General features: G+C 45.9%; 1 protein-coding gene across 1 annotated transcript; it reads left to right on the top strand.

The window, feature by feature from the left end:
- Nucleotides 1-77: 77 nt before the first annotated feature.
- Nucleotides 78-26,040, top strand: SNAP29 (synaptosome associated protein 29). Its single transcript, XM_086682354.1, has 5 exons — nucleotides 78-573; nucleotides 9,344-9,540; nucleotides 15,251-15,336; nucleotides 17,742-17,840; nucleotides 22,704-26,040. The coding sequence occupies exons 1-5, from the start codon at nucleotides 337-339 to the stop codon at nucleotides 22,859-22,861; spliced, it is 777 nt and encodes a 258-aa protein (XP_086538480.1). The 5' UTR covers nucleotides 78-336; the 3' UTR covers nucleotides 22,862-26,040.
- The last annotated feature ends 935 nt before the right edge of the window (nucleotides 26,041-26,975 follow it).

Here is a 26,975-nt window from a genome sequence, read left to right as displayed (position 1 = left end):
CGATCCCACCGCTGGAGGGGAGAGACAAACCGAGGGGTAGGCTGAGGTCGCGCACACAGGGCGTGGTCCCCCCCAAACCGCCGGGCAAGATGGTCAGCTCCGGAGGCGGGGCCTCCCTCGCAAGGCCGGCGGAAGGAGCTCGCTCCGCGACCGTGGGGTGGAGGGGCGTAGAACTTCTCTGGACCTCGGGCCGCGGAGACTAGGGGCTGCAGAGCGGTGGGTGCTTCCCCAGGGCCTCGGGAGGGCGGCCTGGACCCCTGCGGGCCTGCAAAAGCCGTTCCTCGCCTTGGCCACGCACCTCCCTTTCCTGCCCAGACCGAGACGAGCGGCGGCACCATGTCGGCCTACCCCAAAAGCTACAACCCATTCGACGACGACGCAGAGGATGAGGGCTCCCGGCCGGCCCCGTGGAAGGACGACCATGACCTCCCCGATGGATTCGGCGCGCCCACGGACAGGCAGCAGTACCTGCGGCAGGAGGTGATGCGCAGGGCCGAAGCCACGGCCGCCAGCACCAACAGATCCCTGTCCCTCATGTACGAGTCCGAGAGAATAGGCGTCGCCTCTTCCGAGGTGAGTCTTTGGCAGGGCTGGGCGGCCCTACCAGTCTGAATTATCACACGGGGTCAAGAAACGTTCACTTTGCAAAGAGGTGTGTATCTTGAGTGCTTGAAAGAGTCAGTTTGCCCCCAGTAATCTTCCATAGTTATTAGCAGAGCTCGGGTTAAGGAAATGGATTTTCTGTTTCTTTTATATAATTTCCTGCCCTTCACCCATCCCTGAGTGGCTGAAGTGACCCATGAGACCCTGAGTGACCCAGAATGGGCGAAGATTGTGCGTGGTGTGTGAAGCGTCAGCAAATGGGACTTGAGTTCTTTCCTGTCACTGACCACTTCTCCACTTCGCCAGTAGAGATGATGATGTCTGTCTGGACAATTGCTGAGTAAGCCATAATCCAAGTTTGGTCGAGTCTAGGGCCTTGCCTTTACTTCCCAAATCCAGATGAAGATGCCCTAGGTAGTGTATGGTTTGTGACAGTCCATTGCTCCAATTCACCTTTGTCAATTCTTCTTTCCACCCATAGAAGATTTCAGGGACCCTAAGTGAGAATGGTTCTTCCTTAGGCTCCGCATTTTCTCCTTAGCCTACTAATGAAATGGTTTTGTTGGAGCATTTGGGTTTTGTTTTGTTTTGTTTTGTTTTTTTAAGTTCTTAAAAATGTAATAGTAGATCACTGGTATATGAGCTGAGATTAATTTTAAGCATTTGTAGTTGTTGTTGTTGTTGTTGTTTTTCCCATGACCTGAGCCAAAATCAAGAGTCAGTCATTCAACCAACTGAGCCACCCAAGCACCCCGTTAAGCACTTGTAGCTTTGAAACTTAGTGCTGGAAGCTAAAATGTTGTCTTCCTCTGTGGGTCTCTGTGACTCTTTTCTCTGGCAAAGTTTATTCTGACCTGATTACTTACAGTGTTGGGCAGTTTGAGGTATGTTGATTAATTTCTCAAATAGTCATCTGGGTCATTTCTCCATTGCCACTTTGTTGGTTATTTTCCTTCCCTGCTTCTCCCTATTACAGTATCTCTCATTGGCCCATCTTCCTGTCTTTGGTCTCCTTAAGGAAATTTAGGTGTAGTTTTTATATCTCATATCTATTAGATTCCTGTGTTTGAGTTTAAATGAAAAATGTTGACTAAGATTTGGGAAGATTGCCTAAGGTCTTAGGGCCCTACTAGAGGAATTACTTAATTGCGGGTCCCAGGTCCAAGGAAGCCAAGTAAGAACTGTGTGAAGGGACATCTCTGAAAACGGTGAGAACAAATGAAATAGGAAATCAGAATGATAACAAATCATGGCAAAGGATAAACTTGAATCTGGTATTTAAGACTACGATTTAGACAGGAGTGAGGAGGGGGAGAAAGAGCAAGAGGGATGTTCCTAGGGCAGAGAGGAGCAATGCAAAGGCACCAGCCCACCACCAAAGCTCCTGGGCTCCAGTAGGGAAGTGATGCACAGGTTGCATTCAAGGAAAGAGCCCAGAGGAGGCAGCCTAGGAGCCTTCGTGGTCAGAGGAAAGTCTTTTCTTCAGAGGGAAGGAGAATCACGAACATAATAGAGATGAGTGGTTTCACATGGATCGTGGTGACACCGCACCCCCCCCCCATGCTGCCCCTAAAGGTCCTTCTCTTTGTGTAAAGGGGACTGTGAGAACAGAGGCAGAGTGGCACCTCAGGCTTGTGAGGCTTGGACTGAGCCAAGTTGGCATTGCTCTGAGAGGTACATTACGATCATGACTGGGTAGGTGACAGACAGGCACTGTCATCAGTATAGTGACACTGAATTTTTCCAGGATTGAGTCAGTTCTTAATTATCAGAGGCCTTGGGAGGCTGGAATGGTCAGCTCCCCCCTCCCCACCCCACTCTGTACTCTCCAGACTGCCTTTGAATCACTCTTTGATTCCAGTCAGAATGGGAATGGGGCTGGGGCTGGTAAGCTCTTCCTGCCACTGAGTGTACATTGTGGCTCCCAGCCGACCCAAGTCACCTGCTAACCTCCCAACATAGAGCCCCTGTGCTGAGCCATGCCAAAACATGATAGGTTCTTATAGAGGATTAAGAGTTTGCAAATATTAGGTTGGGAAGACATCATCCCAGGTTGGCTGAAGTAGGAAAATTACTGAGTCTGGTCAGCTCTAGAGAAGGAGAGCTGCCCTCCTCCTATGAAACCTGACAAGGTTTGTTTCTCACAAGGAGTCTAGCCACAGGTCATGACCACCAGGGGCCAGAATTAGAGCAGAGCAGGTTGTACTCAACTGGCCTGGTAGGCACAGTCCAGAACCATAGAGAGGCTGGTAGGCCACTCAGCAATTCTTCTGTGTTGCAGGCATAATTTATTTATTCTTTTCTTTATCTATGGTTTAGCTATTATGAAGCAATATTCAGTCACATAGTTTAAAATTTGGAACACACAGAAGACTGAAATTTCCTCCGACTCCTCTGCCCCCACAGCCACCAGTTACTATCAATTCCTTCAGTGTCCTTGTGGAGGTATTCCATCTCTAGAGACATATCTATAGTCCTTTCCATTTATTTATTTATTTATTTATTTATTTATTTACTTACTTACTTACTTACTTACTTACTTACTTTGAGAGAGATGTGGGAGGGGCAGAGAGAGAGAGGGAGAGAGAGAGAGAGAGAGAATCCAAGGCAGGCTCCACACTGTCAGCACAGAGCCCGATGTAAGGCTTGGACTCACCAACTGTGAGATCATGACCTGAACTAAAACCAAAAGTCAGATGCTCAACCGACTGAGCCACCCAGGCACCCCACTTTTTTTTTTTTTTAATAATTTTGACTTAAGCAGACACATTCTGTATATTTTAGTCTGTGTGTTTCTTAATAGGCTTGGAGGTTATTCCCCAGCTATCTATAATGCACTGCTCTTTTTTTTTTCAAATAGCTGTTTCATATTCTACTGAATGAATGACTTGTATTTATGTAGCCAGTCCCCTAGTGATAGCCATTTGGGTTGTTTGTACCTTTGGGCAAGCCTGTGGAGACATGCCTGCCTAGGGTGTTCCTTGTTCCCTCCGGCAGCTGAGCATGCTCCTGTGTAGTTTTGTGAAACCTGGGATCTCATTTCAGGGGAGTCCAGCAATAAATGTTAGACCAGAGCCTGAAGGCTGGCGCAGTAACATCAATGGAATGGAAGTGGTGTTTGGTAGGCCATCACACAACCATGTAGGCATGGCTGACCACTTGCCTGACTGGCAGACCTGAGTGTTTAACCCCTCCAGAGGTCAAGCATGTGGCTGAAAGCCCCCATCATAAATCACATTGTTAGCATAAACTATTTGGCCTACCCTAAGGACTCAGGTAAATAAAGATACTTTTATTGGGGCAATCTAAGGGCAGGGAGCCAGGCAAGGCCTTTCTTTAGAACATGCAGGGTGTAGACAGCGCAGGCCTGCTGAGTTAGTCCTTTAGTGTGGGCCCCCAGTCAGCCTGCACACATGCGGTGGGGAGCACCTGCATCTCCACCTTTGCCCTTGGATTTTCATACAATCTAAGACTAGGTTTGTGTTTTCATATCCACTCTATAGTACTGCAGTAAGACGGGGCCTCACTTTGAACATGTTCCATGCTCATGTGTCCCCACCAGCTCTTATGTATGTGTGTGTTCCACTGGAAAGGAAGTGACATAATGGAGATGAATTTCAAGTTTCTAGATTCAGCTTACTGATTCCAGATTGATTTCCACCTACTTATCATTCAATATCTGAGTTTATTTTTTCTTTTTTTAATGTTTATTTATTTTCAAGGTGGGGGAGGGGCAGAGAGAGGGGGACGGAGTAGCCAAAATGGGCTTTGTGTTGACAGCAGACAGCCTGGTGTGGGGCTTGATCTCATGAACTGCAAGATCGTGACCTGAGCTGAAGTTGGATGCTCAACTGACTGAGCCACCCAGGTGCCCCCTGAGTTGTTGGTTGTTTTTTTTTTTTTTTAAGTTTATTTATTTATTTTGAGAGAGAGGTGAGGGAGGGGCAGAGAGAGAGAATTCTAAGCAGGCTCTGCACTGTCAGCACCGAACCCAATGCAGGGCTCAGTCTCATGAACCATGAGATCGTGATCTGAGCCAAAACGAAGAGTTGGACGTTCAACCAACTAAGCTACCCAGCTGCCTCTCGATACCAGAGTTTAATTACAAGTTCAATACAAGGACCTTAGTACTGATATTTTCCCTCAGAACCTCAGGACCTGACCTGGTCAGGAGGACAACTAGACCCAACTGACCTTATGAGATGCATCAGCTGTGAATTGCAGTTGGGATCTAGTGGTCACTGCTGCCCTCTGTGATGCCTGCTGGGTCCTGCCTGGCATCCTTCCTACTCCCTCACCTCATGCTCACATTTCTCCTCCTCTCTCAGCTCCCCCAGCTGGCCCTGCTGCTCTGGGCTTCCCCACTGCCCAGAATCTCTTGCTACATCCCAACCCTTTGCCTCCCTAACTTCAACTTTCAGTTTCCCCTTCAATGTCGCTTCATCAGGGAGCCTCCCTAACCACCCACCCCCCCCTTAAGTCAGGCAAGGAGTCACTGTGAGGGGCCTACCCTGGCAGAGCGGCCATCATGTGTGTGTAGGATAGCTTTCTTTCTGCCTACCCCGAGAGACTGTAAGCTTGCTTTCTCTGGTGTCTCAGCACTGCAGTGTCGTCAACCAATGAAAAGTCAAATTGAACTTGACTCTGTGCCCTCCACCAAGACTGTAAGCTCTGTCAGGGCAGAGATCTGGGGCTGATTAGTTCACCCTGAATCCCTAGCACTTGGAACTGTGGCTGGCAGAGAGTAATATCTGTTGGTGGATATCCTGCAGGACCCCTATCTGTGTGTGTTTTCTATCAGCAAGGATTGTGTGATGTGTTCACACCCTCACAGCTGGGACATAACCCATCTGGCAAGAAGTTGCCTCATATAGGACAGAGTATGCCCTCACAGGGTCTTCAGCTGTCTTTTGCTTCCTCTTGCTGTATCAGGAATCCCTGTTTGATAAGAGCCACAAACCAAAGGGGAAATTGAGACATCCCCTGTCTCTGTGCTGTCCCTCAGCATAGTACCATTGGCCCAACCAGATCTTTTCTCTGACCATTTTCTTTTTCTAGTTTAACTTTAAAAAACTCCTTTTGGTTGGGAATGCAAACTGGTGCAGCCACTCTGGAAAAACAGTACGGAAGTTCCTTAAAAAATTAAAAATAGAACTACCCTACGATCCAGCAATTGCACTACTAGGTATTTATTCGAGGGATACAGGTGTGCTGTTTCAAAGGGGCACACTCACCCCAATGTTTATAGCAGTGCTGCTGACAATAGCCAAAATATGGAAAGAGCCCAAATGTCCATCGATGGATGAATGGTTGAAGAAGATGTGGTATATATATACAATGGAGTATTACTCAGCAATCAAAAAGAATGAAATCTTGCCATTTGCAACTACATGGATGGAACTGGAGAATATTATGCTAAGCGAAATTAGTCAGAGAAAGACAAGTGTCATATGACTTCACTCATATGAGGAATTTAAGATACAAAACAGATGAACATAAGGGAAGGGAAACAAAAATAATATAAAAACAGGGAGGATGACAAAACATAAGAGACTCTTAAATACAGAAAACAAACTGAGGGTTGCTGGAGGGGTTCTGGGAAGAGGAATGGATTAAATGGGTAAGGGGCATTAAGGAAGACACTTGTTGGGATGAGCACTGGGTATTTTGCATAGGGGATGAATCATTGGAATCTACTTCTGAAATCATTGTTGCACTATATGCTAACCAACTTGGATATAAATTTAAAAATAAATTAATAAAAAAGAGAAAACTCCTATTGGAGCTCAGGGCTGGGGAGGAGGGTGGATCGCCTGTAATGCTGACATCTGAGCTTTGCATGCATACCCTTTACACTGAGGCCATTCTCTTAAGCTCCGCCCCCTCCCCCCATAGCCACCCTTGTCTCTCGATGACCTCCATTCTCAAAGGGAGCAATGATGATAGGACATGGCCCCCCTTTTAGGGGATAGGAGGATGTCTGGAGACTGGAGTGTTTGAGGCCTGCCTTCATAATGGCTGGTGCGGGGTCTACCTAGCTCATCCTTTCTGTCCTGGCATTCCTGATATTGCTCTGCCAAGCCCTTCTTTCTCTTTAGTTAGAACTAGGTCATAAGCACTTGGAGCCTGGTCCTTTCCTCGGCCTCAGGAGGAGTTTAGCAGAAGTTCCTCCTCTCCTGGCCTCCTGATCAGAAGATCACCTTTGGTGAACACCAGCTTCCAGTTCACAGACACTTCCAGAGACCAGAATAGCTCTCACTTCACTGGCCTTCCAGCCTCACAGCAAGACAGGCCACCTCATGGATTTCTCTTCACTTCGATCATAACATCTAAGTAAGACATTTGGTTTCCTTACCAAGTCAGCACAGTGGCACAGACTCGGAGTTTTTGAGAGACTGTGTCAGTTGTGAACAGAAGGAAATAAGGTCTCACTGTGAACTGGGGAAGATTTTGTCAGCTGTTGGTCACTGCTGCCACTCTCCAAATTGAGGTCGGGAGGCTGAGGCGAGAGGGCAAGTGGTTGGTGAGATGAGCCACCACAAGAGACCTCACTGTCAGGGAGGCCAAGGACCTGCCTCCTAGTACAACAGAGTCCTGACCAGCACTCCCACCCCCAGTTGCCAGGCCACCTCCTGGCACATGCTTTATCTTCTGCAGTGGGAAAAATAGGCTAGTGGGACTGGACTATGAGCAATACATCAATTCAAAAAACCTGTGAATGCTGGAGAAAACCATTTCTATCCTAATTTACATCTCTGCCTTATTCCAGAAAAGACTTACCTTAGAATGGACAGAAGTTGGGGCACCTGGGTGGTAGTCAAGTATCTGATACTTGGTTTTGGCTCAGGTCAGGATCTCACATGAATTTGAGCCCCACATTGGACTCTGTGCTGATGGCTCAGAGCCTGCTTGGGATTCTCTCTCTCCTTCTCTCTGCCCCCCTGCTCACTCTCTCCCTCTCTCAAGGTAAATAAAAAAATAAAAAGAACGGACAGAAGCTAACAATACTGAGGTGTTGGAAGAAGGAGAGACTCTAGATAAATTAGCTGCTCTGGGGGTTTTTGTTTTTTGTTGTTTTTTATTCTTTCTAAAAATGAGCCCTCATAAGATTTGACCACAGTCCAGAAAAGAGTTTTCCTTTTGCTTAAAAAAAAAATCTGATGGTTTCTTCAGACATGTTTCATGAGCTGGTGAAAAATAAATGTTCAAAGCTGTAAAGCTTAGAAGTTATAAGTTTATTTCCAACAAGAGTTCAGTTCCAACTGCCTAAAGCTTAGAAGTTATATGCTTATTTCCAACAGGAGTTCAGTTCCAACTGCCTGGATGGCTGAGTCGGTTAAGCGTCCAACTTTGGCTCAGTTCATGATCTCATGGTTCATGGGTTTGAGCCCTGCATTGGGTTCTGTGCTGACAGCTCAGAGCCTGCAGCCTGCTTTGGATTCTGTGTCTCCCTCTCTCTCTGCCCCTCTCCCACTCCCCACTCTATCAAAAATGAATAAATGTTAAAAAAAATTTGCTCAGGACTCTGTTTTTAGGTATTAAGAGAGAAATCTCTTAGGATTACCTGTCATAGCTAATATAACTGCTGAACCACAGCAGATGCAGGGTTAAAAGAGGGCAGGGGCTGCCTCAGGAAGTAAATAAAACAGGGAAAGTTTGAGAGTCTTCTGGCTGGAAAGGCAGATCACAGAGAAAACATGGCTGGAATGGCCTGAAGTAGAGGCCAAAGCAAGTTTGGCACAAAGAAAGGAAGGTGTTAGTGTTGCTGAGGTGGTGAGTTCACATCCACCACCAGAATCATATCAGCTCTTGAGGAATATGGTCCAGGCTCTCCCTGTGGCCACAGAGTGTCATTCACTTATCCATTTGGCAGTCCTGCAGCAAGCTGCTACTCTGGGTGAGACATTGGGGACCCAGTGAAAAAGTGGGTCCCTGTCTCATGGAGCTTGCATGCTGTAAAGAAAACTAAGGTAGGTTGAGGGTGTAGAGAGGTGGGTTGAGGATAGAAGTTCTACTTTAGAGAAGATGTTCAGGGAAACTTCTCTGAGGAATGGCCTCTGAGCAGAGACCTGAATTAAATGAATAGAGCCATACCAGTATCTGGATGAAGACCATTACAGGGAAAGAAAGTAGCATGTAAAAGGCCCTGGGGCAGAGTCACATTTGTTTTAAGTTTTGAAGCTGAAACTATGGATAAGTTGGAATCAGATAATAACAGGGCCCAGAAAGGACCCAGAACCTAGCCTGTGAAATAATTTTAAGACATGGCCAGGGCCAGGTGACTCCAGTGTCCCAGTAGAAATCCCATATGTGAAAAGGGGGAGTATAAGAGCCATAGGCCAATGGCAGGGCCAGGTCAAAGCCTGTAAAGTTACAGGGTTATGGGGGCCAGGAAAGGGGGAGGGCTAGAAAGTGTGCTGCCCGTCCAGGCCCTGCTCTCTGGCCCCTGCCAGCACCCTTCATCCATGTTAACATGGTCCTGTGAGCCAGCATTATATGGGCAGGAGGGAAAAAGAACTCAGGAGCAAATATGAAAGAAAGCAGGTAGAGGCAGGACAGGGAAGGGCAGAAAAAGGAATGTGTTGTCGGAAAGGATAACGTGCTCTTCACAGATGACCGCATCTGTGCCTATATGTGCTCACTGAGGGTTTGTGACAAACCTGCTGTGTGTGGTCCTCTGCAGAGAGGGGAAAATTACAAAATGGTATAATATAATGCCATCACCTCTTGTTTTCCCCAGGAGCTCGTCCGTCAGCGAGGCGTCTTAGAACGCACAGAGAAGATGGTGGACAAGATGGATCAAGATTTGAAGACCAGCCAGAAGCACATTAACAGCATTAAGAGTATGTTTGGGGGGCTTGTCAATTACTTCAAATCCAAACCAACAGAGACACCACCAGAGCAGAATGGACCCCTCACCCCCCAGGCCAGTAGCAGGTGAGTGGATCTTTAGCCATCCCGATATGAAGCAGCTGAAAGTGGGGTTTAGTGCAAATAGTCAAGATTTCCAAGCCACTTCTAGTGCCTTAAAGGGATCCAAGGTCTTGGTAAGTTACCAATTGTGAGGGATTTGTCTTCACACGCTTTGAATTTTTTTAAGTTTATTTCTTTTTGAGAGAGAGAGAGCACAAGCAGGGGAGGAGCAGAGAGAGAAGAAGACACAGAATCTGAAGCAGGCTCCAGGCTCTGAGCTGTGAGCACAGATCCCAAAGCAGGGCTCAAACTCATGGACTGTGAGAACATGACCCAAGCCGAAGTTGGCTGCTTAACCAACTGAGCCACTCAGGTGCCCCTTTCTTCACACATTTTGAAACAAACATTTCTCTAGGGCTTCTGATTATGTTCATTTGATTGACATCCGGTCTGCATAAATTGGGTCTCCAATAAAATTAAATTTCTGCTCCAGTAATTATAAGTTGAAAGAATGTTCACCTCAAAAAGCTTAATCAGTATAAATGTGATTCATTTCACAGAATTTTTTAAATTCTTTATAAAGTCTTTTTTTTTTTTTTTTTTTTTTTAAGTAGGCTCCATACCTAACATGGGGCTTGAACTCAGTATCCTGAGATCAAGAGCCACATGTCTACCGACTTAGCCAGGCACTCCAGAATTTTTTTTTTGTTTTAAGATTTTATTTTTAAGTAATCTCTATCCCCAACATGGGGCTTGAACTCACAACCCCGAGATCAAGAGTCACATGCTCTTTCGACTAAGCCAGCCAGGTGTACCTTAAAAAGTCTTTAGAGGCGCCTGGGTGGCTCAGTTGGTTAAGCATCTGACTCGATTTCAGCTCAGGTCATGATCTCACAGATTGTGAGATCAAGCCCCACTTTGGGCTCAGTGCTGACAATACAGTGCCTGCTTAGGATTTTGTCTCTCCCTCTGCCCCTCTCTGTCTCTCTCTCTTTCTCTCTCTCTCTCTCAAAATAAAAAAAGTCTTTATATTTAACATTTCCATATCTAATTCAGTCTGGCCATTAATTTTTGTTTTATTTTATTTTATTTTATTTTATTTTATTTTATTTTATTTTATTTTATTTTTTAATGTTTATTTTAAGAGACCGAGTGCGAGCAGGGGAGGGGCAGGGAGAGAGAGAGAGACACAGACAGACAGACACAGGATCTGAAGCAGGCTCCAGGCTCTAGGCTATCAGTGCAGAGCCCAATACAGGGCTTGAACTCATGAACAGTGAGATCATGACCTGAGCCAAACTTGGTGCTTAACTGACTGTGCCACCCGGGCACCCCACCATTAATTTTTATTTTAAAATTAGAAATTATTTTTCTCAAAATTTTCAGTTAGAGGTATAATAAATCATACATAAGATTTTGGCAGGTATTTAAATATCACACGTATGAAGTTAAGAGTCAAGTTTCTATTGACATAGATTACTACTGTTCATTTCTCAGACCACTGTATCTACTTTTTGTTATAGAACAATATAGTCATTACAGAAAAATCTGTACCTTACCTGCTATAGCATGAAACCCCAAAACTTTGTTTTTCCCTTCTTCAGTGTTTTCATAGTGGCAATGACAGTGTTCATTTGGTTGTGTACCCTATTTCCATTTAACCCAGAGAAACGTTTGATGTAACATTAATGTACAGGTTTCATAGCCATGTCTCTCTGTTTATCTTTCAAATCTGGAATACAGGAGCGCCTGGGTGGCTCAGTCAGTTGAGTGTCCTACTCTTGATTTCAGCTCAGGTCATGATCCCAGGGTCACGGGATCAAGCCCCATGTCAGGGTCAGTACTGAACGTGGAGCCTACTTAAGATTCTCTCTCCCTCTGCCCCCTTCTCAGCTCTGGCACTCTCTCTAAAATAAATTAAAAAAAAATTTTTTTTAATCTGGAATACAGAGCGATTTTTTAAGATAAATTTTTTTTAAGTTTATTTGTTTTGAGAGAGAGAGAAGGAGAGTGCAAACAGGGGAGAAGCAGAGAGAGAGGCAGAGAAAATCCCAAGCAGTCTCCACACTGTCAGCACAGAGCCCAGTGCAGGGCTTGAACTTAATGAACCGCGAGATCATTATCTGAGCCAAAGTCAAGAGTTGTCCAACTCTTACTTAAGAGTAAGTTGGATGGCTTAGCTGGTTAAGCATCTGACTTAGGCTCAGATCATGATCTGGCAATTCATGAGTTCAAACCCCACGTCAGGCTCTGCACTGACCGTGGGGAACCTACTTAGGATTCTCTCTCTCTCTGTTTCTCTCTCTCTCTCCCTCCCTCCCCCTTTTCCTCCATCCCTCCTCCTCCCCCACTTGCACTGTCTCTCAAAATAATAAACTTTATTTATTTATTTTTTTTTTTAATTTTTTTTTTTCAACGTTTTTATTTATTTTTGGGACAGAGAGAGACACAGAGCATGAACGGGGGAGGGGCAGAGAGAGAGGGAGACACAGAATCGGAAACAGGCTCCAGGCTCTAAGCCATCCACCCAGAGCCCGACACGGGGCTCGAACTCACGGACCGTGAGATCGTGACCTGGCTGAAGTCGGACGCTTAACCGACTGCGCCACCCAGGCGCCCCTCAAAATAATAAACTTTAAAAAAAAAAATGCATACCTGCGGCACCTAGGTGACTCAGTCAGTTTAGTGTCTGACTTCAGCTCACGTCATGATCTCGAGGTTTGTGAGTTCGATCCCCACATCTGACTCTGCTGTCAGCTCAGAGCCTGCTTTGGATAATTTGTCTCCCTCTCTCTCTGCCCCTCCCCCGCTCATTCTCTCCTTCTCTCTCCCTCTCTCAAAAATAAAATGTTTTAAAAAATGTATACCTGATGTACAGTACAATACACACATCTTAACTGTGTTTACACTTTCACTAAACAGGTCACTGTTTACCTGTATGTATATCTATGTAACCACCACCCAGATTAAGACATAGGTATGGTAGAGAAGAAATTAGGAAACTATTTCCAGCTCACAGTAGCGCTGTGTTAGGGTAGCGCTGTGTTACGTAGGAAGTTTAAATGTCTGTTTGCTTTGGACTAAGACCTCTGTACCTCACATGAGCTCAGCAGCAGAGCCAGCCCTGGGAGAAGTGGGAAGCTGACAGGTTTGTGATTGGTGCTTTCCTGTGTCCCACATGCCACTTCCCAAAGGCTTCTTAGGACTTGTGCCCCACCCCCGCATCCACCCACCTGGCCCTAGTCACGCCATAAAAGCCTTTAAAGTCCTGGGGCTCCTAAGGCAACTTAACTTTTGCGGGGAGCATCTTGAAAACTGGAGGCCTTCCTGACAGAGATGTCCCAGTAGTGAAGCAGCCAGAGTTACTTCAGGGAGGTGAGCCTCTGAGTGCCTGATGTCACCTGCCACATCTGGCCTTCTGTCCAGAGATCAGCTCTAGTCAACTGTTGCGTTCTTGCCATTCTTTAGTAAATGCAGGAAAGGAAATCTCTTAAATGAAGCGACTGACTCTAGTTCACCTGCTCCCCAAATGCATTGAAGGTATCCATGCAGCTTTGTTGGAGAGGCTGATCCAGTGGCCTTAACACGGGTTCCTTCCTTCATGGGTGCCAAGCACTCATGCTTTGCAGGCCAGTGCCTGTCCTAGAAGACAAAGCTGCAGGAGAGAGGTCAGTCTGTTGGAAGGTGCAGAGGAGGCAGGTGATCAGTGATGCAGCGGAGGCCCACAGGAGGGGGGCTTGGCCCTGGGAACTGAGGCACCAACCTTTTACATGGACTCAGGATTGCACGGGAGCTTGCCAGTTAAAGGAGGGGAAAGTGGCAGACACATGACAGTCTAAGCACAAGAGAAGCTGGGATGAGGGATGATATTGGCTGTTTCTAGAGCGGGAGCCCAGCAGGCTCTTGACATTGAAGCCTGGGCTGCAAAGGTATCCGTGAGCTCCTACACCCCTAACTTTGCAAAAATCACTATAATGTGTAATTGTTTCTATAAAATAAGTTAAATCTGTGATTCTGTCAAAAAACCCCTATTCCATAAATGCAGGGATATTCTCATATGAAAGCTTTCAAAAGAACTTTCTTCTCTTCAGACTTCTGTCAAGTCACTTGTTTTCCTGTGTATATCCTTATCACCCAAACCCTTTGGTTTCTAAGTTGTATTTGTTTTTCGTTAAGCCATTTTTGTTCTTGCTGATAAAGCTTCATAAGCTACTGCTTCCCATTTCCATTTAAAGCTCCTGGGGAGGTCCGTTCAGATCATAGATTTAACCACTCCCTAAATGTAAAACTCTAGCTTATTTAAGACTTGGTTTCTAACCAAGAGCCACCACTCTTTTTAGACTTCTTTCTTCTCTTCCTTAGCATTTCTGTCACTATCCCTAGAATTGGCTTTTGTGCGAGGAGCCATTTTTCACAAAGAAGCCAAGTTTTGATCATTTAAGTGTTACTACCATGTATATATGAGTACATAGGAAAGAAGTCAGCTTTGCGGTATATAGGCTGGCAGTAGCCAGGTGGGCTCAGCTGCAAATACCTCCCACTTGCACTGGCCTGGCCATTCATGGGGCTCACAATTGTGCTTATAGAAACCAGCTGTGTGTTCTAGACCTCCAGTCACTGCTTCTGAGTAATGAAATCCTCAGATTTCAGGAGGCTCTGCTCTGTTCTGTACATTGCTGAAGCACTGGGCACCTACAGAGCCTTTAGCCCGATGAGGTCCAGGCTTGCTCTGGTGGGGAGCCATTAAAGACTTTCACCAGAGAGGTTCATGCAGGCTATGTCAGAAAGATGCCCGGCATCTTTGGATAAGGATTGGAAAGGTGGGAGGCTCATCCATATAAGGATAAAGAGACAAGCCAGAAGGAGGGGCCAGATTTGGGGGATCTCTAGGGGATCCAGAAGATGTTTGCATGGCTTGCTGGGAGTGGAGCTGTACAGAGAAAGGGCCTACGTGGAGAATGGTTGGTTCCCAGCACGGCTGATGAAGTGGCCAGGCTGCCGGTCAGCAGGGTAGAGAAGAGCAGACTATGCAGAAGGCTCAGGTTTAGGGGAGGGAGAGTCCCTGTCATGCCTGAAGGGTTTCAGCAGGGTGTCAGGCACAGTGTGAGGATCTCCAACATACCGAGAGAAGTCCCTATCTGTAGCAGGAGTCGGTAGACTGAGTTTTGCGGGCCAGGAAGCAAAATCAAAGATATTTTGTAGGGATTTATATAACAAAAAAATTTTTTTTAGTGACAGAATTCAAAAAATGAAAATAACAATTGAGTACGATTCTTTGTAACAGATCTAATGGGGAGAATGAAATTATTGATGGAGGTTCAAAGTTAGTGTTCTCTGTCATATAATCCATTGCCAGTGGTCATCTATAAAGGCTGCTCTCTGCCAGTGGCTGTGCAAAAACAGGTGGTGGGCCAGATTTGGCCCATGGGTCACGGTTTGCTGACCCCTAGTCTGAAGATATCCATTTGGTCTTTTCGTGTGCTTCTCTTCCCCCTGGTCCTGGGATTCTCATTTTCCTGAGTGAGGGCCACCTAACCAGATGCCATTCTTCTAAAGCAGGTGTCTCAAAAGCTTGCTGTGCTGCTGGCAGGACTGCCAGGAACTGCTGATGAATATCCCTGCTTTGGTCAGAGGCGGCATTTGCTTTTTGCCCACAGGCATTGCTTGAAAAGACTAACTACACTGTCATAGGTATTTTCTCTAAGTTTTCTCTTTTCTTGACTTTTATCCAAAGATTGAAAGAAGCCATAAGTACCAGTAAGGAACAGGAGGCACAGTACCAGGCCAGCCACCCAAACCTCAGGAAGCTGAATGATTCAGGTCAGTGGGGACCAGTGCTTGGCCACACTTGGATTCTGTGGGGAGACCTCTGGATTTAGTGTTGGTCCTGGTGGATTGGGGGCAGCAGAAACCCCAGCTGCTGTCATGGGTAAAGGTTGTTAGGGACCCAGTGCCACTCCCAGGGGGCTGGAAGTGTGTGTTAAGGCATGGCTCATCCCTCACTCTGTGGAGGGTGAAATAAGGAAGTAGGGGCCTGTGTCCCTTGAAAATGAGCCTGCCCACCATTAGTTCCTACCCTGTGTAGCTCCAAGCTCTTCCAGCAGAGAAAATAAAACTGTAGGAAAGCCCCTGTGGTAAGGGGAATAGCCCCCCAAAAATGCCCATGTCCCAGTCTCCACACCCAATGAATATATCTGGTTATATGACAAAAAAGGAATTACAGTTGCTAATCAGCTGATCTTGAGACAGGAAATTATTCCTGAGTTAACCGGCTGGGCCCAGTGTAATCACACAGGCCCTTTATAAGTGGAAAGGGAGGCAGAGGAGAGATTGTCAAAAACTGGAAGATGCTTGGCTGCTAGCTCGGAAAATGCAGGGAGGGACCAGCTGCTAATGAATGCAGGCAACCTCTAGAAGCTGGAAAAGGCTAAGAATCACATTTTCCCCAAGAGCTTCCAGGAGGAGCACAAATCTGTTGACACCTCAGTTATAGCCCAGTGTGACCCATTACTGGACTTCTGACTCCCAGAACTGAAGGATAAGTCTGTGGTAGTTGTTGCTCAACACAAGGAGACTCGTGTAGCTCCTAAGCCCAAGTGGGCGGAGAAGCAGCAGCATGAACAGGCGTGCAAGGTCGATTGTATTTGATGTCCTAGTGCCTTGTTATCACATGATAGTCCCAGAAACACAATACCCCTTATCTGGAAAGGAATTTAGGCCTCCTGGGAGTCCCTGTGGACCCTTAGAAGTCCAGGCACATTGGAGCATGCTAGAAACCAGATGCTTCCTGTGCTACCTTCAAGGAAAGCAGGGCTCATGGTGGACACTCCGGAACCCACTACTCTTGGTTGACACAGCTAAGAAGAAGCCTGATGAAAGCAGAGCTTGGGGGTCAGGAAAGATGGACATCAACACAGTTCAGTGTGGAAAGGCAAAAGCCATGGGAGACATGAGAGAAAAAAAAAAACTAAAATGTGTAAGGCCCACGGAAAGTCCAAGCTTAATATACCCTGAAGAAGTAGAAAAGGAACCCTGCACCCAAAAGATACAATTTTAAGGCATTAAAGGGAGTTTTAATTTGTATTGTGTGTAGTAACCTAAGAGTCAAAAAGAAAAAAAGGATACCATGCATATCAGTAGATTGTGCTAGAGGAAATACACTAAGTCTAGAAAGAGAAGTTTCCCCAGAAGATATAAACTGGGATAATAGGGCTTTTCTGTGTGCATTCAGAAACTGCAGTTCAAGGAAGATTTGGGGCAAATGTGCATTATTGACATTTCTTTTTGCTTGTTTTATTTGAAGTGAAAAGACAGCATAGAAATACATTTCAGGAAGAGAAGTCATCCACAATCCCATTTCTACAACATAGCTATTTTGATTTTTTTAATTAAAGTTTTTATTTATTTATTTTGTTTTTTAAGTTTTTATTTATTTATTTATTTTGATAGAGAAAGAGTGTGTGCACAAGCAGGGAAGGGCTAGAAAGAGGGGGTTATGGAGGATCTGAAGTGGGCTCTGTGCATACAGCAGAGAGTCCGATGTGGGGCTCAAACTCACGAACCATGAGATCATGACCTGAGCTGTGAAGGCCGACACTTAACCAACTGAACCACCCAGGCACCCTGCTATTTTGAGTTTTAAGCCTCGTCTTGTAGACCTTGTTCACAACCCCAAGTAGTTTTGCATTGTTGTAGTTCTACTGATGTCTCATTACTTGTATGAGTCTCTGTTCCTTTCCCCGGCTCGTGTCCAGGGTCTGTCTAACCGGGTAACTGTAGGTTGAGGGTCTTTGATCTCCAAAAGGGCTGCCCCCCCCCCGCCAGGCTCCTCTCCCTGCCCCACAAGGCTGCCCAGTGCTCCTCCCTCATGCACCTTATCCATCCCCACACTCACCTCTTTGGGTGACCTCATCCCTTCCGCCCGTTTTCCAGATTAAGATTAATTTTGTGGGGCTCCTGGGTGACGCAGTCAGTTAAGCATCCGATTCTTGATCTCGGCTCAAGTCATCATCTCACAGTTCATGAGTTCAAGCCCCACATCATGTTTTATGTGGATGGCGCGGAATCCACTTGGGATTCTGTCTCTCCTCTCTGCCCCTCCCCCACTTGTTCTCGCATGCTCTCTCTCTCAAATAATCTTAAAAAAAAAAAAAGATTAATTTTGTGAAGCAGTATTTCAAGACATGTTAGTTAACCGTTCTCCTGGTGTTTCTTTCCAAACTCAGACTCCATCCCTGGAGGGGCTGGTCCTGCTGCGAGTACTGAGGCTTACCCAAAGAACCCACACCTTCGAGCCTATCACCAGAAGATAGACAGTAATCTAGGTAAGACCGGAAGGCTAGCTACACCAGCCTCCTCAGGTCACTTATTCAGAACACTTGTCTTCCAGACAGCTTGTGCTGGGCCCAGCCAGTACACCAGTAACCACCAGTTTCTCAGGACCAAAATGTGGTATCTGCCACTTCTTCCCTACATGTCAAATCCAATATGAGATGTGAGTCATAGCTATCTCACCTCTCTCTCCCTTTCCCTCTCCCTCTCCCTCTCTCCCTCTCCCTCTCTCCCTCTCCCTCTCTCCCTCCCCCCCTCTCCCTCTCTCCCTCCCCCTCCCCCTCACACTCTCTTCTCTCTCTCTCTCTCTCTCCTTCGCCTTCTCTCTCTCTCTCTCTCTCTCTCCTTTGCCTTCTCTCTCTCTCTCCCTCCCTCTCCCTCTCTCCCTCGCCCTCTCTCTCTCTCTCTCTCTCTCTCTCTCTCTCTCTCTCTCTTTCTGGAGTCAGTCTACTTCTGTCCATCCTTACCTCTCATCTGGGCTATGACAGCCACAGGGACTAGGAGTCCCTGGGAGGCCACACAGTGCAGCATTGAGAATACCCCATCACCATCATCTCCCCTGTACACCAGGCACAGGAACAGAACCTGTCTCTGAGGATTGGGGAGAAGGTTAGATGAGCAACACCATAAATCCCATAGGGAACTGCCTGGTCTGTAAGAGTTGGCCACTCATGTGGCCACTGCAGCAGACACTGGCCACACAGCCAGGCTCCTTGAATTCTGTGTCCTTTGCCCAGCCTCTTGCCCCATCTGCCTCTCCACCCCTCCTGCCCTTGTCACTTGTGGCTCCAACTGCCTTCCTGCCTCTGCCTGGAGTGTCCTTCTTCCCCGCTGTTTGCAGGCCGGCTCCTTCTCATGCTGTGGGCCTGGCTTTAACGTGCTGTGCCCTGTCTTAGTTCTGTATCTGCTGGCTCGTCTGGTGTCTTCCCAACCACACTGTAAATTCCAGGGAACACAGGACTATTTCTATATTGTCATCACTTTACCCTGGCCTAGTAGGCAAGCACTCGATGATTCATTTTTGAATGAAGGGAGAGAAGCCAGTTACTTAAAGTTCAAGTGGAGGAGTGTGTGTGGGCAGTAGGAGCAGGCGTGTGAGCGGTTTCCATGAGTTCATTCTACGTGGTGTCTCAGATGTGCTGCCCCTCCAACCTTCACCCCCCTGAACAGGAACCTCCCCCATGGCTACCTGGGTCTCCATCAGTCTCCCACCACTGTTGGGAGATGGCAAAGTGGGTGAGATCCAAAGTAAAATCTCCCCCTACCTTAAAGGTATCTAGTAGGAGACAAAACTGAGACCCCTGGTGATGCACATTGGGCATCTGTGCCTAGGCTTCCTCTTCCTCTCCCCCCACCCGCCCCACCCCAGGAGGGACACTGAGGGCCCCTTCCCTTATTTACTCAGAGCAGTGCCCATTCCAGAGCCCTGAGCAAATAGCATTACAGCATGTTAGACAAATCCATATACTTTCTTGTCAACATTTAACCTTTGTTTCTGAGTATTTAGATTCATTGTAGAAAATTATGAAGTTAGAGAAAAAAAAATTATGAAGTTAGGTAAATGCCATGAGGAAATAAACACTTAGAAGCCTATTGTCCAGCGGTAGCCACTGATTTGGTATCATCTACTTTGGATGTACATGTGTACACGTGTGTGTATTCAACGTCACAGTACTGGGGGTCATTTAGTATTACATCCTGCCTTTTTCGTTTACGTGTTGAACACTAAAATTTTTTTCTTGAAATTTTTTTGACAAGCCCCACTTCACCAGTCCCATCCCCTCCTTTTGGACGCTTAGGTTATTTCCATCCTTCTCTACTATATATGATCCTTTTGGGAGCAAATCATTATAATCCTATGAGTAAATCTTTGCTGCATTTTGTAGCTGGATTGCTAGAATGGAATTACACAGGGAAAAGAAGTCTCCTCCTGAGCATTAAAAGAAATCTCCATGGAAATAAGATGTCAATTGTAGAAAGTAGACATAAGCAGGAACAATAAAAGAACTAATTCGCCCACCCACAGCTCACAGTTTCCCTCGGTGTGAATGTCAGCACTAAACCTGCCCGCCGGTAGCAGGGGAGAGGGCCCATCTCCACACTACACACTCAGGCAGGCTTCCATCCCAAACTCCACCTGCCCTTTGCCTTCAGAGCCTAGGAAAGCCCCAGGCAGCCAGCTCTTTATTGGGTCCTCTGGACTCTGCCCTCCAGAGCCAAAGGCCTCAGCCAGAAGGTGCATCTGCTGGGATGTGACCACTCCAGAGCCACACAAAGGGACTTGAAGCCCTCAGTCTTCCCCACTGAAGGTTTCCCCACCCAAATGGTGTCACTGGTGCCAACTGAAGAGAGGAGGAGGAGGGAGACCTATGGAACGGTACAGAGTTTAGGGAGTGAGGCAGGAAGAAGGGGTAAGTACAGCCCATCCCTGGAGGCTAAGGGGGTGCAATTGGCATGATCTTTGTAATCTGGGCAGGCATGTGTGGCATGCCGAGAAGGGCTAGGGTGGCACTCAGGAGCCATTGGGCCCACTGACACAGGCTGTGCCTGGCTGCCCTTCACAGGTTTGCTCCTTCCTTCCTACCACACCCCCTGGCCCCTGCCTTTATCTCAGGGACTAGTGCAAGTTCCCTTCTGACGGCAGCTCCCTTGTTGGGTGGCTTTACTTTATCACATACTTTTTTTTTTTAATCTCGGTATACTTATTGCTTGTTCTTTGCTGTCCCAACAACCAGCAAACTCCCTGACGCTTGGGGTGACCTCATAGGTTTCACTCTCCATGGAATACAAGATCAAAGGTTTCAATAAATTCAAGAAGCATAGAGCTGAGGACAATTTTAAAAACAAATTTGATTCTGCTTAGATTTGTGGTGCTAGGGCCAAGTATTTGTGTAACCTGACTTTTCTTTGCTTAATGTTTTATCTTTAATTCAGCCACAAGAAGGCTTATGAAGCACCTCTTCTTCTCTCTTCCCTCTACTTCTTTCTTGGCCTGCTGCTGCTAGTAAAAGGACAGAGGGCAGCTCTGGGCATGCCCCCCATTTCCACTCTGTGCATTGCACACATACGTACATACACACACACGCACACACATATACACACACAGCCATGAATCCCGGGAAGAGGCCATACTACCTAAGTCCACCCTGGCAGAATATTGAAGTCAAGACTCACCTCTGCAGTTGGCTCAGCCCCATCAGGGGACCCCACAGTGCCTCCAGCATCTCCCTTCAGTTCGCATCGATCCTAGTTCACCTTTATGTCACCTCTGCCCAATACTCCCTTCATATACTGTTAAGTCCAACCATAGCTTTACAGATGTTATCCGTCTTAAAAACAAATGTGGTAGTGATTTTTTACAATTATTTGAAACAAAGGGAAAATATTCATCACAGGACAGCGTATGGAAGGAAATAGAATGAGTTCAGAAGGAACCTGACACCAGAGTGGCTAGTTGTGGCAGAGCCACTCCCTGGGGACCTGCCTCTCAAAGGAGATTCCCCTCAGCTATGATCTGAGTCCTGGGAAGGCCAGAGCACAGATTAGGAAAGGGGTCAGAATTTGAACTCAGACCCAGTGGGACTGACCTGGGTTTCTCCCCATACTGCACTTGCCCTGCTTAGAAGTGGGACATTGACCCCTTGTGTTTGGACTTGAATTTCAGCAGTAGTGATGTAACCTATTGCTAGTGCTGAACCTTTGCCAAAAGTCGTGTGCTTCATAGTCCCCTTGGGTCTTGCCCCAGTTGGCATATCTGAAGGGACCTTCAGCTCTTTGTTCCTTTTGACATGGGGACCCTGGACTGCAGGGATCTCTGCAGAGATCCCTCTGCTTGTGCAGAGTCCACTGTCTTCTTTCTGGCTGCAGTGTAAGCGAAGGAAATGGTGCCAGCCAGATTCAGGTTATGTCATACCCGCAGAACATATACAGCATCGATATGTTTGTGGATCTGAGCAGTGGTAGCTGAGAATGAACTAATGTGGGAAAATGTGAATTTTCGTAACAGAGGTGACAGGACCTCACAGCATTCAGGTGCAGTGGAAACATTTGCACTTCATGGGTTTTTTGGGAGAGTACCCCAGGTGGCAAGGCAGGGATAACACCCCTATTTCTCCTGCCACCTGCAGAGTGGAAGGGTGGGTGGGATGCAGCCTTCTCTGAGGGGATCCTAGGGCAGGAGCAACCCGGGTGCAGGGGCTCCCTTTGGACAGGGGCTTCCCAGGTCCATCTCTCAGATGTGTTTCCAAACAGGAATCCTCATACCTGCTAATCCAGAACTGTGCTTTGATCGAGCTTTAGAGAGCTGGAGATGGAAGCAAGGAAAGCTGGCAATGTTGAGTTTACCCACCAACATGGGGCTTTTGCTCCTGAAGAACAAGCCAGTGGGTCTGGCTATTAGTTACCTACGTACTTCTCACAGATACTCATCATGGGGTCTGGGAAGGGAATGTGTTTTCCAGACCCCTCTGTACTTCTCTTTTCCTTGGGTACTAACTGATCTTGCAATATGCTGCAATCTACTAGAACATTCAGAGGCAGCTGAAAATTATGATCTAGATGCATTTTTTTAAAGCACGAAAAGATAAACAGCATCGTACAAACAGTGGTTATCTTAGGCTGACACCTGGGGGAGGAGTGGCTTCAACATTAAGCGCAAATTGCTTTATATGGAGTAAGCAGGTTTTCTTTTTACTTGCATGTGTTTTGGAAAATGTAACCAAAGCCCTAGAGTTTTATCTATCTTATGAGAAGGAGGACTCTGTAAGTGTAAGTATTGCTGAGCACCTGCCATGGACCACACAGCAGCCGCAATGCTGTGACTTTGCTCAGCCCCGTGTCCTTTCCCTCTCCCACAGATGAGCTGTCCATGGGACTAGGCCGGCTGAAGGACATAGCCCTGGGGATGCAGACGGAAATTGAGGAGCAAGATGACATTCTTGACCGCCTCACAACCAAAGTGGACAAATTAGATGTCAATATAAAAAGCACAGAAAGAAAAGTTAGGCAACTTTAAAGACAGAGAAGGAGTTCCACTCCATTGTGATGAAAAGAGCCTAAAGATCTTTTAAAGTCCCCAAAATTTCATTTATGTTGTTTTAGTATGTAATGTACCATGTGTTTGCAAATGTTATAATTATAGAGTGGGTCCTAGGAGATGTTGTTAGAAGAAGTGTCTGTCCCACTTTTTTTAGAGCCATCATCTCTTGATTCTCTGAACTGAATGCTCAGAGCTGTAGTCTGAGCACAGTAGCATGGCCCTGAGTACCTTGGGCGTTTGGTTACCATGCCAGAATGAGAACGAAAAAGTTGCATTTCTCAATTTAACAAGCATATGGAAAGATGTGGGCAGAATTTCAGTCTTGGAACCACCAACCTCTGTTCCTGTTTGCTGTATTTCTCATTTCTTGGCCTTACGGTGAGTCAGAGCACTGAGAGACTGTGTAAGCCAGTTGTTTGTGGGGGATGGTCCTTCCCACACCTTGGCTTACCATTTACGATCCTCCCACTCCCACACACACACACTGAGCACATTGCGATTCTCTCAACACACCCTCCCACCACCCCCCGGAAAGGATCAGTGTTAGATTCAGATTGTGATCCTCTCAACACCCTAAAAGAATTAGTGTTCAGAAATGGAAAGTATCAGCATTTGCTGTTTGGTTGACAAGTGTCACCTTTCCCTCCTGGCCTCCATCCTTGGCATGCATTTTAATAGGAGGTGTTCAGATCCTCCTGCTCTCTGTGATGCCTGGAAATATGCAGGGAATCAGCTCAGCCCTGCTTCCCTGTGCACTCTCACTTCTAAGTCGCTGTCTGAGGTTAGGGACAGATGCAGCACTGCCTCAAGTCTATCCAGCTAGCCGATTGGGGGCCCTCTACAGTTTGTGGGAATGGAGCATCTTACAGACCATGCCTGCACTGTGTGCTCCTCCCCTCTGGGAGCACCTTGACCCAGCCTTGGGGATGGCAGTGTTTATTCAGTGCCTGGGGTCCCCTGACCTGCCTAAGATTCCTATCCATTCTTCTTCTTGCAAGATGACTTGACTCATCACTTGGTTCTTTGCCACCCAGTTTGAGGACTGATACTCCACATACGATGCTGACTTGCATAGAATGACTTAGCTTTAAAAAAAAAAAAAAGCCCAGACATTATCATTTTAAGTGGCCCAGCTTGTTCTACACAAAGACATTAATCTGATTACAGAAATAAATTTTAATTAATGCTTTTAAGTGATTCTTTTTTTGGTAAAGTGACATTAATTAAAATTGACTTCTGTAATTAGATTACTGTCTCGGTGTTGGTGTCTCCAACAGAATAATTGAAGCTATAAGACCCTTGTCTTTTTAAAAAGCAAATTAATTAAACTTTTAAAAGATGGTGAAAGGGGCTGATTTTAATAAGATCAGTTAGGTCAGAAACTTTATAATAGTGTGCTTCACCTTGACACATGGCACTGTCTGTGTGACATTCACCAGTTTGGTTCTGGAGCCTATAAACAAAGTCCCTTAAAGCAAAGGAAATCTCTGAAGTGCTACAGCAAAGTATTTATGTAGCAGTTCATTTGTAGAAGTTCCATCCCTGCATGATATTCCTAAAAACACAGCTTCCATTGGCAGATAGAACTTTGTCATGTTCCAGCCACCTCATGGAGTCTGAGCAACATCATTATGAATATCCCAGCACATGAGAACACAGAGGTGGTCAAATTAGATGTTTATCAGATGAGCTGATCACTCAATTGATCAGTGGTAAAAGGAAAAATTTTAAACATATACCTAGCCCAGATAAAATGAGTTCAGAGAACTTTCAGCAAAAAGGCTGCTGAGAAGCATGAGGCCAGAATGCAGAGCAGCCTGTGTGTATATTTCTACTCCTAATTGTTTCCGATTTTTTTCTAACACCTTCCATGTATGTCATCATAGATGTTTCTGTTCATCAGGCAGAGACTCATGGAGATTAGTCATTATACCTCAGGCCTAAACTTAATTTTTCAAATAAATACATGTAAAGGCCACAAACATTCTCTTCCACAGTCTTCCATTTGTATAATGAGATTAGTGGTTTCAGTGACCTGAGGCGAAGTGGCACTGAATATTTTGCCCCTTCCCTGTCTTTTGTTAGATAATTGAAGCCAGTTGCCCCCCACCACTCTTTCTTTACCCACCCCCAAGCATATGAAAGGAAAGCACCGTTACTTTTCTAGAAATTGTCTTCTGACACATTAGACGTATATTTAATCCACTCTTGTTTAGACCCTTTTATTCTAGGGCCCTGGCCAAGGGACTCTCCAAGCTAGATGCTGGCCACCAGCTTCTTTCTGCTGGGTCTTCACTCCTGCTCACATGCCCATAAAGGACCAGTTACCGATTCTACTTTATTAAGCAAAGTTGTTTGCATTTTCAGAGAACAAAGGGAAACATGGAGCCTCCAGAATCTTTGCACATGATGATTATGATCAAAAAGAACATTCTACCCTCTAGACTAGATGACATACCTATCTCATGGAGCGCTCCAAGGTGCCCAGGCTGGAGTTGGCTGTGGGTGAGCTTTGTTACCACAGACAAGAGCAGTGAACTCACCCTTCTTACCAGATAGGGTCTATAGGACAGGTTCTTATTTCCACAGTCAAGCTGGAAACAAACTGTGCCTTCAAAAAAGTGGCTTTTCTAACTTTAGGTTGGTTATATGTTAAGTGTGCTACTAACTTAAAAATAAGTACATTCTCTTCAGAGGAAACAGTTTCTAACATCTAGTGATCTGTAACAACACCAGTGGAGCTGCCTTGTCTTTTCTGCATTCTGTAGGAAAGGAGACCTGAATTTAACTCAGGTGGCAAGAAGAAAATTCATAAGTGCATTTTTATTTCTCTTTCTCTAACTTCTGTTTGTGAATATGTCATTTTAAGGGTATACTACACCAATTTAGTAAAAAAAAAAAAAAAAAAAAACGCTTACATTTTTGCCTCTATAGGCCTTTTCTCAGAATTTGTAAAGTTACCACTGTTGTTAGCATCTTCAGCTCTGATGATGAAATGTCTTGTATAGAGAATGATAAGCCAGTCATTAAAAGTGCTTGGGGGGCGGAGGGGAGGCTCTTTGTTCAGAGTCTATCAGAACAGCCCCTAAGCTCCATGCCTTCAACTTGACAAATGACCATATTCTGGAAAATAAAATGTGAAGTTTTTAAAATCAGATTCTGTCTCTTACATAGTCATTTTCAAAGAGTGGGTGGAGGGACTCCTTCATGTTGAGTCTTCATATATTTGGTCCTTGCTGCCCTATGAACAAGCTTCCTTCTTGAAACCTTCTCATTTCATCTTTCAGAGTATTCTTCTGATCTGTCTCCTACCTCCCCGACCACATTGCAGTACTGTCTAGATATGGGCTCGGCAAAGCGCTAAAAGGCCAGAGAGTAAATGTTTTATGCTCACAGGCCAAACAATCTGTCATAACTACTCAGCTCTTACATCATGGCACAATAGCAGCCAAAGACAATACATAAATAAAAGAGAATGACCGTGTTCCAATAAAGCTTTATTTATGGACACAGATTTTTTTAAGGAAATTTAAATTTCATATATTTTCACATGTCACAATATCCAATTATTTTCCTTTTTTTTTTTTTTTTTTTCAATCAACTTAAAAACATAAAAACCACTTAGTTCATGGGAGGTACAAAACATGGTGGACTGCCCTTGGCCCACAGGCATAATAGTTGGCCATACCATTTAGACTGCCACTAGGTACTCCTAGGAATGGGAGAATGAAGGATGGCTGGGCACTCTATTCTACAAGTGGATCCTGTCAGGACTCCTGGCCCCTCTAAACATCGTAGTTCACCAAAGAAAGAGCAGGCCAGCCTAACCTTGACTCCACTGTCCTGCTTCCACCTTCACATCTCACCACAGGTGCAGGAATCACTTCAAGATTTGAAAGTTCTGAGTAGGCACCTGGAGGCTGGACTGGACCATCTTGAAAATCTTAACCTGTCAGTGGACTGGCTACCTGTGTCCCAAAGACCACTCTGGTTTTATTGGATATCATCTTTGGGCATCATTATAGATAAGGAATGATGAGAATCTGAACATGGGCAGCAGACTGTTGTGGGAATACAAGGGAGAGATGTT

The sequence above is a fragment of the Puma concolor genome, chromosome D3, assembly GCF_028749965.1.
Source record: "Puma concolor isolate L17-30 chromosome D3, mPumCon1.1.hap2, whole genome shotgun sequence".
Taxonomy (NCBI): domain Eukaryota; kingdom Metazoa; phylum Chordata; class Mammalia; order Carnivora; family Felidae; genus Puma; species Puma concolor.
Note: the sequence above shows the minus strand (reverse complement) of the source record. Positions and strands in the feature narration are given on the sequence as shown.

Bases quoted from the DNA above. Each gene is read 5' to 3' on its own strand.
- SNAP29 (XM_086682354.1), top strand. From the start codon at position 337: ATGTCGGCCTACCCCAAAAGCTACAACCCATTCGACGACGACGCAGAG. The intron at 574-9,343 runs GTGAGTCTTTGG...TGTTTTCCCCAG, and splicing joins TAGGCGTCGCCTCTTCCGAG to GAGCTCGTCCGTCAGCGAGG. The intron at 17,841-22,703 runs GTAAGACCGGAA...CCTCTCCCACAG, and splicing joins GAAGATAGACAGTAATCTAG to ATGAGCTGTCCATGGGACTA.